The sequence below is a fragment of the Balaenoptera borealis genome, assembly GCF_965194805.1.
Source record: "Balaenoptera borealis genome assembly, chromosome: 16".
Classification (NCBI taxonomy): domain Eukaryota; kingdom Metazoa; phylum Chordata; class Mammalia; order Artiodactyla; family Balaenopteridae; genus Balaenoptera; species Balaenoptera borealis.
In genome coordinates, this window is record NC_138872.1 from 62611800 (window position 1) to 62623376 (window position 11577).

At 42.5% G+C, this 11577-nt stretch overlaps 1 protein-coding gene and 1 long non-coding RNA gene across 4 annotated transcripts in view; both read right to left on the bottom strand.

The window, feature by feature from the left end:
- Window positions 1–4136, bottom strand: part of PDXDC1 (pyridoxal dependent decarboxylase domain containing 1) — a 56316-nt gene extending 52180 nt beyond the window's left edge. For 2 of the 3 annotated variants that reach the window (XM_082361205.1, XM_082361206.1), the window contains exon 1: window positions 3936–4136. Coding sequence is in view for 1 of the 3 variants with exons in the window: in XM_082361207.1 (XP_082217333.1) it covers window positions 3936–3956 (21 nt within the window). In the remaining 2 variants the exon portion in view is untranslated. The remainder of the gene's footprint in view (window positions 1–3935) is intronic. The other variant, XM_082361207.1, reaches the window with a different exon arrangement.
- LOC309613810 lies at window positions 1747–3929 on the bottom strand. The gene is made up of 2 exons (XR_014235899.1): window positions 3538–3929; window positions 1747–2876 (listed from the first exon to the last, which is right to left on the bottom strand). It is a non-coding gene; the product is annotated as an uncharacterized lncRNA (long non-coding RNA).
- Window positions 4137–11577: the final 7441 nt, after the last annotated feature.

Genomic DNA, 11577 nt, shown 5'->3' on the forward strand with positions numbered 1-11577 from the left:
CTTATCAGTAATAATCAGCAATGTTCCATCCACGCAGCTCCCATTGCTCCTTATAAACAGTAAGGTGGGAACAGAATTTTCCAAAATCAGGTCCAAGGGGGTAGGGGGGGACTTAGCTCAGGATGAGTACAACAGTAAAAAATGGGTTTGGTTGTAATTATTTAGGTCAGAAACAGGGTCGAGGTTGCCTCTTTTAGAGACAAGAATTAGATATACGGACCAATAAATAAATTGGCCCCGCTCTAAAGCACTATCCAATAGAACTTTCTGTGGTGAACATTTCTATTATCTGTGCTGCCCCAGTACTGCAGCCACAAACCACATTGTGACTGCTGAACGCTTGAAATGTGGCTAATGTGACTGAGGAAATGAATTTTAAATTTATTTAATTTTAATTAATTACATTTAAATTTAAATAGCCAAATGTGGCTGGTGGGGCTTCCGTGGTGGCGCACTGGTTTAGAATCCGCCTGCCAATGCAGGGGACACAGGCTCGAGCCCTGGTCCGGGAAGATCCCACATGCCGAAGAGCAATAAAGCCTGTGCGCCACAACTACTAAGCCCATGCACCACAACTACTGAAGCCTGCGCACCTAGAGCCTGTGCTCTGCAACGAGAAGCCCGCACACCGCAACGAAGAGTAGCCCTGCTGGCCGCAACTAGAGAAAGACTGCATGCAGCAACAAAGACCCAACGCCGCCAAAAATAATAAATAAATTAAATAAATCTTTTTTAAAAATGTGGCTGGTGGACAGTGCAGCTCTAGATTCTCTAAGTCAGTGGTTCTCAACCAGAGGGGATCCTCTCACCCCCAGGGGACAACTGCCTCAACTGGGAGGTGTTTTTGGTTGTCACGCTGGGGGGAGGGGATGCTACTGGCATCTAGTGGGTGGGGGCCAGGGACGGTGCTAAACATTCTACAGTGCACAGGACAGCCTCCTACAATAGAGAATTATCCAGCCCAATGTCAGTGGTGCCAAGGTTGAGACATCTGCTCTAAGTTTACTCAAGGTTGGAATTAAAAGTGCAAAACAAACTGCTATACACCTTGTCTAAACATAATACCCAGGAAGAATGAGATTTTTCCAAGCAGCAGGAAAAGATCTGGGCTGTTCTACAAGTTTAAAGTAGCAGGTTTTTACTAACAGGTGTTATGTAGGTGTGTTGAATACCTTATTAAGATCTTCAGCATCAGCATTATTACTTCCTGTGGCATTTTTAAACTTGGATATTAACATAAGTAAACACTGTGAGATTTGTTCCTTACGAGTTGGACGTACAGTATTGGGGGTGCTGAGGCGCCTTACTCTTCTAGTTTGAATTCCTTGTCCCTATAATTAACCTATCTCTAGTTTCTCTGGATGTCACTAATTTCGAATACAAAAAGAAAACATATATTGTGAAAGAAAAGCAAATCAAGGCAAGAAAATGGCTCTGTCATCGCAGGTCTGCATGTCTACATATTACTTAAAGAAAAAGCAAGGGTACAAAATTATATTTGGAGCAAAGGAAATGTACTGAGTGATTCTATTAAACAATGATAGCACACTACATTTTAGAGTGAGAGAGATTACTTGAAATTGTAGAGGATGGGTATCAAATAACATTGTGGTTTCTGTAGCCAGTCTGAATTATGCAAGGATTAGTTTAAATGGGATCCTTCAGAACTGCTCAAATAGTTCTTAAATTTATACTAGCAATGTAGAATTTAACCCAGCAGTCTATTCCTCAGAGAAACCAGAATAATGGACACAATTCAATGTTTTACTTTGATTCAAACTATTTTTCACAACACAAAATTTTCAACATTCATATTACAGCAATGCTTTTTCTTTTCTGCCCACTTAGCACCAAGAGAAATTGTTCATTACAAGTAAAGCCCTGTATTCCTTCAGGGAATATAAAAATAAGACACAGTACTAGTTCTGAAAAACTTACATTCAGAATTTACACACTGGCCTAAGGCAGAGACTTCCAGCCCACACATTCTGAATTCCTGAAAGATCCCTGCAATTTTTGCGAATGTGCCAGGCTTAAGCACGCTGGAGTTTCAGTACCTCTTCAGATCTTCATTTGAAGAGTTTAAGATCTTTTATCATCAATTAACATTTAGGGAGCAACCACTGTAATCTAGTAATCAAATACCAGAAAAGTAATATTTGAAGGATTCCAACCCATTCTGTTTTGCAGATCTGCCTATAACGAACTACTTTTGGAGGAAAGAACACTCCAGTTCTTTAGGTTTCTAAGTGAAATGCCACAAAGCCCCTCCCATCTTCTTTATGAAACTGGAAAGGAAACAACACTGAAGGGACATTTTTAGCATCATTTTGTATTCAACCACTGGCGTTTGTATTCAACTAGTGGTCCACACACGGTGTAGACCAGGGGCTCTCAGCCTCAGCACTACTGATAATTCTCTGGTACAGGGTCTGTCTTGTGCAATGTCGGATGTTAGCAGCATCCCTGGCCTCTACCCACTAGGTACCAGCAGCCCCTTCCTAACGCCTGATGGTGACAATCAAAAAGTGTATCCAAACGTTGGCCAAATATCCCCTGGGGAACAAAACAGCCTGGTGGTTGAGAATCACTGATTTAGACTGAAACTCAAAGTACCACAAGGTAGACACTGTGCTCATCAAAAGCCTGGGAAGACTTTATTCCTAGACAGAAAAACATGTAACATTCACCACAGAGGCGGTGTAAGAAAAACATATTATCTTTGTCCTTTCTTGATTCCTTCCACCCAATATATGAGAAACAACGGAGGCGTAGGCTATACCACTGTGTGCATATGAAGACATCTGGCTCAACTTGTACAATTACTCCCTTCAACTCTCCAGTGACAAGTGAACAAATCCACAGCAGCTGCTGCACTGAAAAAATGAGAAAATATGTTACTTCTGCCAGTTCAAAATTAAAATAAAGCAGTCTTGAAACACTAGCACTGCTCCTGAATTCCACATATATGAAAAACCGGGTCTGGACAAGCGGACTCCCAAGCTTGAAAAGAAAGAAGGACTTTGAGGGAGGGCAGAAAGTCAGGGTCTGAAGGTAGGTATCCGTGAAGAAATCCAAGCACTGGTTCTCGTTTACTAGCCCTAAATCCGGGACAATTAGAATCCATTTCACATGCCAGAGCGGTCAGCCAGGTACATCACGCTGCTGTTCCCCCAAGAGGAAACCAGAGTAAAACGCTGCTACCAGTGGATTTCCGACTGACCTCAGGGTCTCCCCTCGCCACGGAAAGGGGGAGCCAGAAAGTTGTGGAGCAGCAGCATCCCCAAAAACGAAATTCACAATCTACAGAAGCCCCGCCCCTTTCTGGACCTCAGGGGTCTTTCAAACTACTGCATCAAAATCACGTGGGGACCTCGTTAAACCCACAGATCCCGGTCCCGCCCCCCGAGGCTCCGACCCGAGGACTGAAAATCTGGATTTTTACCAAGGGCCCCAGGTGATTCCTAAGCTCGCTGAAGATGGCAAATTACTGCTTGCACCTCTCCCTTCCTAACTTGGAGACCACAGACGACCTACAGGTTTCCATTTGGCTCCGAAACAGCTGGGGCTTCATTCCAGGCGCTTCTGCGGCCGCAAGTTGTTAGCTCCGTCATCCGAGAGGGTGAGCCGAGCTCTCGCAGGCCCCAAGGTCGGCCCCGCGGCCCCCGACTGGGTTCCGGGTCGTTCGCGGCCCCGGGCAGAACCCGGCGCAGCCTCTCCCGGCCTACGGGGACCCCAGAGACCACCGGCCCCGTGACGTGACCAGGCCCCAGCCTCGAGCGACGGGCCGGACGCCCTCGCGACCAGGCCTCCTCAGGTGGGCCCGTTAGCCCCCGGCCCCCTCCCCGGTCACAATGGCAGCTCGCGACCGGGAAACAGGCGCCCCGCAGGCGGGGGCCTCGGGCCGCCGCTCCGCGTCCACCCCCGGTACGGACCTTCTCCAGGGGCGCGTCCATGGCTGAGGCGGCCGGTAGAGCCCGATGGAGGCCCGGCGATCCCGGGCACTACTTCCGCCTCCCGCGCCCCGCCGCCGTTTCCACGCTGGCAGCGCTGACGTCCCGCTCGCCCGCGGCCGGCGGGGCGGAGATGAGAAAGAACTTCCTGGCGGCGCCGCGGGGAGGGGAAAGCGGGTCTCGGGGAGGCGGGGGAGGCGGGGCCCACGGTGTGGGCGGGGCCCTCCAGGCTTCCGTACCGGGCCGTCAGTCTGGCCAGCCCAAATGTTCCCAGGTGAGAGGGGGAGAATGGATGGTGGAGCCGTTCCAAACTCTCTTCAGAAGCCTGTCCGGGAGTCAGAGTAGAAGTATAATAATTACAAGGCATCACTCATGTAGCAAAATGCTGGAGATAACTAGTAACGCACCTGTACTTCCGGGCCTAGTGTTCCAAGTTCCCCCCGCTATCGACATTCCTCAGGAATGGAACAGGCCATTCACCACGGAGAGGCGGGGCGAGCGTGCGCCCCCGCGCACGCGCAGCTTCGGTGGTTTCCTAGGTGCTCAGGGCTTCGCGGGTTTCAGGTATTGGACTCTCTGACCAGTGACCGCTACTCTGAAAAGGCGCTGATCAGAGCGGAGGTATTTGTCTCAGACCTTACCGCAGAATTCTAGACGGAAACGACTTTGAGACAACTGGCTCAGCCTCTTTCTTCGTGTCAGGCCACAATTATGACTTGTTAGGTAATAATAATAGATCAGTTGCTGCTATTCCATTTTATGGTACAACAGCCCTGTGATGTAGAGATCATTATTATCTCCATTTCACAGTGCCAATCTAGGTAGGATCCAAGCACCCTGACCCCAGCATCTGTACACTACACATACTGCCTCTATAACCGCTTCCACCCCTCCTGTATAATCATAAGGTATTTCCAGGGAATAAGAGAGGACATAAATTTCCTTATTCTTACCTCTAAATGAGGAAAACTGAAATGAACTAGTCTATCACGGTTACAGTCCGTAAAACAATTCACCACTGGAACACCGATGACGTTACAACCGCAAAACCATATCTCTTCTCTCCTGTTTTGGGCGCCTCTCTTCCAAAATCTGTGTAAATGACTGGGTTACATTTTCAGTGTAGTAATTATATTATTTGAGGTCTCTAAACTGTATTAGATAAATTGCCCAGTTATGTTAATAAAATTATTTTCAACCAAAAGAAGCTTTGTGTACAGTGGGAACTATTCAGATCCTCCACAGAGCTCTGCAAACAGAAAAGGATGATAGATTTATGTCTTCCAAGATGTAAAAGTGGAATGTACCTCTTTGAGCTAAATAAGTCACCTTTTCCAACGTGTTATTATCAAGCATTTAGAAAAGTTGAGTTATACCATGAACACCCATATGCCTATCCTACAATGAACATCTACCTGTATTTGCTTTACAAATATGATATTTACATAAGTATCCATCTATCTATCCATCAATACGTCTTATGTTTTGATACGTTCCAAAGTTGCAGACATCAGTACGTTTCACCCCTTAACACCTCAGCCTGGGTATCATTAAAAACTCCTGATTTTTAAAGACACCTCCAAGTATCTGGATTATATTAAAAAGTAGATTCTACAAAACAAATACTAGAGAGATGAAACTTACATTTTCTATTTTAAAAGTAGACTTTAAAAGCCAACATGAAGAAAGTGGGAATAATTGGTTCATTCAATATTTATCCAAATGTTTATCGACTGCCATCTTGGACAGTTAGGGGCTAGAAATACAAGATCCTGCCCTTAAGAAAATGCTGTTTAGGGCAGAGGTTTTTACTTTGGGACCCAGGGGGAAGTCTGTGAAACTCCTGAAACTATGCTCTAAATTTTGCATGAGTGCATTTTTCTGGGGAGCATTGCATAGCTTTCAAGATCAAGTTGGGCACACACACACACACACACACATACACACACACTCCTGTCAAAAGAAATTAAAACTACTTGCCTTGTAGATAGACAGATATGTAAGCTGATAAATTATAATGTGGCATTCTATGGGCTAGAACAGAGAGATGAGGAAAATATTGTAGGAAGCCAGAACATGAAACCACTCATTGTGGGGACAATTTGGCTTATATGTTCTGATATAGACCTTTCCTGATTAACAGGCAAAAAGCAAACCAAATAAAGGAAGTTTGTGGTTATTTTTCCTTTTGGGTCCATTCACATGATTTTTGTTGTATCCTGAATAATATTTACATACCCATATTGTAGATGTTGTTTTTAAGTCTTTAAGTTTTAGAATCAACCAAATTTCACATACGGAAGATATAGTTATTATTCACCATGGTTATGTAAAAATAATAAATTACCAAAAAGTGGGCAGGAAGAGGCGAGGTGAAGAGGAATGTAAGGGGGATCACTAATGTCCTCAACTTCATTCCAGGAAGTAAGTAGATACTGTCTAAAAGGGCTAAATCAAGGACTTCCCTGGTGGCGCAGTGGTTAAGAATCCACCTGCCAATGCAGGGGACACGGGTTCGAGCCCTGGTCCGCGAAGATCCCACATGCTGCGGAGCAACTAAGCCCATGCACCACAACTACTGAGCCCACATGCCACAACTACTGAAGCCCGTGCACCTAGAGCCCGTGCTCCGCAACAAGAGAAGCTACCACAATGAGAAGCCCACACACCACAAGGAAGAGTAGCCCCGACTCGCCGCAAATAGAGAAAGCCTTCGCGCAGGGACAAAGACCCAACGCGGGCATAAATAAATAAATAAACAAACAAAAGCATTTAAAACAGTAAATAAAAGGGCTAAATCAAGATTCAAAGTTTTAACTACAATATTTAAAGACATAAATGAAACCTCGGAAGAAATAAAATTAACAAAAATCAGGAGTTGGAGAAGACAGGAAAGCTGATGCAAATGGCAATAAATTTCTCATTTTTATAGTAAGGAGTCAATAGATTCTTTCTGAATTAAGAAACAGGTATAAGGATATTTTTTTACAAAGTAGAAGGTAAAGGCTTTGGAGGAATGGGACTAGGAGTTTGGAGATGAAAGAAAAGAAATGGCAATATTCCATTTTATATTCTTCTGCACTATTTGAATTTTTATCATTTGCATGCATTTTCTCTTATGAATTAAAAAATTTAAATTGCCTGTAAAAAATAGATTTCAATCATTTTTTAATATTTTAAAAATTTGAGAGAGGTCTGCAGTCCCTAAAGGCGACTTGAGGTGGCAACCCTGAGACAATTTGTATCCTACCTTACTTCATTAGTTACACCAAGTTCACTAACAATTTTTTTTTAATCTTTCTATTGTTAAAATATAGAAAACAACTTAAAAGAAATGAATTGTCATTGACTAACACCCTATAATCACTAACACCCTATAATCACCATCCTCCCCATGAAAGGAACCTTCTCAGATACTCCATAAGCCCCAAAACAATCCCAGTCCCCTCCCAAGAAAAAATAACCACTTTCCCACATTTATAGTAATCATGCACTTACGTTTTCTTTGTAGTTTTATCACCCAAAGATGCATCCCTAAACACTACAACTTAGCTTCATCTTTAAAAACAAAAACAAAGCCCCACCTGAATCTATATCTGTATCTATATCTATATATCTTTTTAGTCTCTTTTAATCTATAGGTTTTCCTACACATTTTTCCTCCTTTGCAATTTATTTGTTGAAGACACCAGATTATCGTTCTAGAATTTCCCTTAGTCTGGGTTCTCCTCTGTTCTCTATATTTCCTGCAAATTGGCAGTTGGACTTAGGCTTAATCAGATTCAGATTTGAAGTTTGGGGAAAAGTATTCAAAGATGGTGTTGTTCTCTTCACCAAGAGGCACATAGTACCTGGTTTTCTCTCTTTTTGTGTTGTTAGCAGGCACTAATATTCTTTAACTTACATTAATTCTGACCTGAATGGGAAGAACTGTGGATTTTCTTATACCATATACATTTTTATATCTGAGGAAGGTTCTTCGAGAGTGTAAGTCCGAGATATGATTTCATATCACCCTACTTTCATTTTTGGTTTTTTTTTAATGTAATTTCAAACTTGTAGGAAAGTTGCCAGAAGAGTAGAAAGAATTTTTTTAAACTCTTCACCCAAATTCCCCAAATGTTAATATTTTACCATACTTGCTTCATTGTTCTCTCTCTCTAAATAAATATATATACACACACATTATTTTTTTTCTGAATCATTTCATAGTCAGTTGCAGATGATGCCCTTTGGTTTCTAAATAACTTAGTGTATATTTTCCCCCAAAGAAGGACATCCTCCTTCACAACCACAATACAAGTAATAAAATCAGGAAATTAACATTGATACTATTTCCTCTTTTAAAAAATTTTTATCGAAGTATAGTTGATTTACAATGTTGTGTTTAATTTCTGCTGTACAGCGAAGTGACTCAGTTATACATATATATATTCTTTTTCATATTCTTTTCCATTACAGTTTATCACAGGATATTGAATATAGTTCCCTGTGCTATACAGTAGGACCTTGTTGTTTATCCATCCTATATATAATAGTTTGCATCTGCTAACCCCAAACCCTCAATCCTTCCCTCCCGCCCCCTCCTTCCCTCTTGGCAACCACAAGCCTATTCTCTATATCTATGAGTCTGTTTTTGTTTTGTAGCTAGGTTCATTTGTGTCGTATTTTAGACTCCACATATAAGTGTTGTCACTTGCTGTTTGTCTTTCTCTATCTGACTTAATTTGCTTAGTATGATAATCTCTAGGTCCATCCATGTTGCTGCAAATGGCAATATTTCATTCTTTTTAATGGTGGAGTAATATTCCATTGTACCTATATACCACAGCTTCTTTATCCATTCATCTGTCGATGGACATTTATGTTGCTTCCATGTCTTGGCTATTGTGAATCATGCTGCTATGAACATTGGGGTGCATGCATCTTTTTGAATTACACCTTTTTGAATATATTCTCTGGATATATGCCCAGGAGTGGTATTGCTGGATCATATGACAGCTCGGTATTTTTAGTTTTTTGAGGAACCTCCATACTGTTCTCCATAGTGGCTGCCCCAATTTACATTCCCACCAGCAGCGTAAGAAGGTTCACTTTTCTCCATACACTCTCCAGCATTTATTTGAAGACCTTTTTTTTTTTGTAGTAGTAGCTTTTGTTTTTATTTTATTTTATTTATGTATTTTATTTATTTATTTATTTTGGCTGCATCGGGTCTTAGTTGCAGCATGCGGTCTCTTCATTGCAGCGCTCAGGCTTCTCTCTAGTTGTGGCATGCGGGTTTTCTCTCTCTCTAGTTGTGGTGTTCAGGGTCCAGCGCGCGTGGGCTCTGTAGTTGTGGTGCATGAGCTTTCTCATTGAGGCGCACGAGCTCTGTAGTTGTAGCACATGGGCTTAGTTGCCCCGTGGCATGTAGGATCTTAGTTCCCCGACCAGGGATCAAACCCGTGTCCTCTGCACTGGAAGGCAGATTCTTTACCACTGGACCACCAGGGAAGTCCCTATTTGAAGACTTTTTAACGATGGCCATTCTGACTGGTGTGAGGTGGTACCTCATTGTTGTTTGATACTATTTTCTAATCAATGGACTCTATTCAGGTCTTGACAATTATCCCAGTAAAGTCTGGGAGAGTAAAAGTCTGGAATAGTGTGTTCTGGAGTAGCTCCTCCATCTACCAACATACAGTTGTTGGATTTCCTCAGCACTCAGCCCTAAAGCCCCTTTCTTTCCTTATTCTACACACTCTCATCCTCCATTATTCAAGTAACATCTATACCTGGGCTCTTAAACTGAGAGTCACCTCATTAATGCGTTGTGAAACGAGTTTACTGGGTCATGTTTAGCAATTTTTAGCAAATCAAATGGAATAGAAAACATCAGAGCACATGACATATGGAATAAGAATAATTAGGAAAAACTCCAAATGTCCATCAACAGGTGAAGACATAAATTGTGGTCTGCCCATACAATGGAATGGAATATTACACAGCAATAAAAGGGAACAAACCGCTGATATACAGAATACCATAGAGCAGGGATCAGCAAACTTTTTCTGTCAGGCGCCAGGTAGAAAATATTTTAGGCTTTGCAGACCATTTGGTCTCTGTTGCAACTACTCAACTCTGTGTAGCTTGAACATAGCCATAGATAATACGTAAGGAAATGAATCATGACCATGTCTCAATAAAACTTTATTTATAGGCACTGAATTTTGAATTTAATATAATTTTCACATCATGAAATATTCTTATTCTGATTTTTTTTAAGTTGTTTGAAAACATAAAGCCATTCTTAGCTCTTGAGCCTTTAAATAAACAGGCAGTGGGCCAGATTTGGCCCACAGCCTGTAGTTTGCTGATCCCTGTTACAGATGAATCTCAAAAACATTATGCTGAGTGAAAGAAGCCAAATACAAATTGACACAGATACTGTATGTATACTGTGTGATTCCATTTATATGAAATTCTATACCATGCAAACTCATCTATAATGACAGAAAGCCTAGGGCCAGGGGTCAAAGGGAATTGAGTGCGTAGGGGTGCTAGGGAACTTTTGCAGGTGATAGAAATGTTCTGTATTTTAATTGTAGTGGAGGTTCAGAGGTATACACATTTGTCAAAACCCACTGAACTGTACAAGTAATATGAATGTATTTCACTGTATGTAAAACATACTTCAATAAAGTTGATAAAAGATATCAGAGTGCATCAACTGTAGTAAGGGTAATCATTGTTTCTGAAACTCCTCTTCCAGTTATGTATATATAGATACGTGCAGTGACTGAATTGAACTCATCCTCTTCCACCCCAAATTCCTCAACATTCCTCATCCCAGTAAAGGCACCATCATCCACCCAGTAGTTCAAGCCAGGAACCCTGGTATCTCTCTCTCACACACACAAACTTCCTCTTCCCTAGTCACTTTCAATCACTGTTGCCACCTATACCTCCTAAATATCTCCTAAAGCTGTCTACAAATTTATCTCTGTTGCCACACCTTGAGTACTGCCATTATATAAGTGATCTCTGTAGCCACACAGAACCCAGAGTGTAACTGAGCCTATGGGGCCTTCCCAGGATAGACCCTTCCCCTATATCCTCTGCTGTAGCTCCTCTCTGAAGTACCCAGATAATAGTATCTCATGCATATCTCCAGAGTTTTTCAGATGCTAAAAACCACCACCTTGGGACTTCCCTGGCAGTCCAGTGGTTAAGACTCCGTGCTCCCAATGGAGGGGGCACAGGTTCATCCCTGGATGGGGAACTAAGATCCCGCATGCTGAGTGGCATGGCCAAAACAAAAACCAAAAAACTCACCACCAAATGGAAGAAATTAATTACTTGTTGATCATGAGCACATAGCCCCCAGACCTAGTGATGCCTCAGGATAGATATAGATAATTTTAACCCCTGTGACACGTCCCTGCTACCTCACCATCAACGGATCAGAGAACTGTGCACAAGCTGATCACATACCCTGGGATGCCCCTCCTCACTTTGCCTTTAAAAAGGCTTTGCTGAAACCCTGCAAGGAATTCAGGGGTGGGGGGTGGGGGTGAGGGGGCGGACACGAGCCACCCATTCTCCTTGCATGGCCCTGCAATAAACCTTTCTCTGCTCCAAA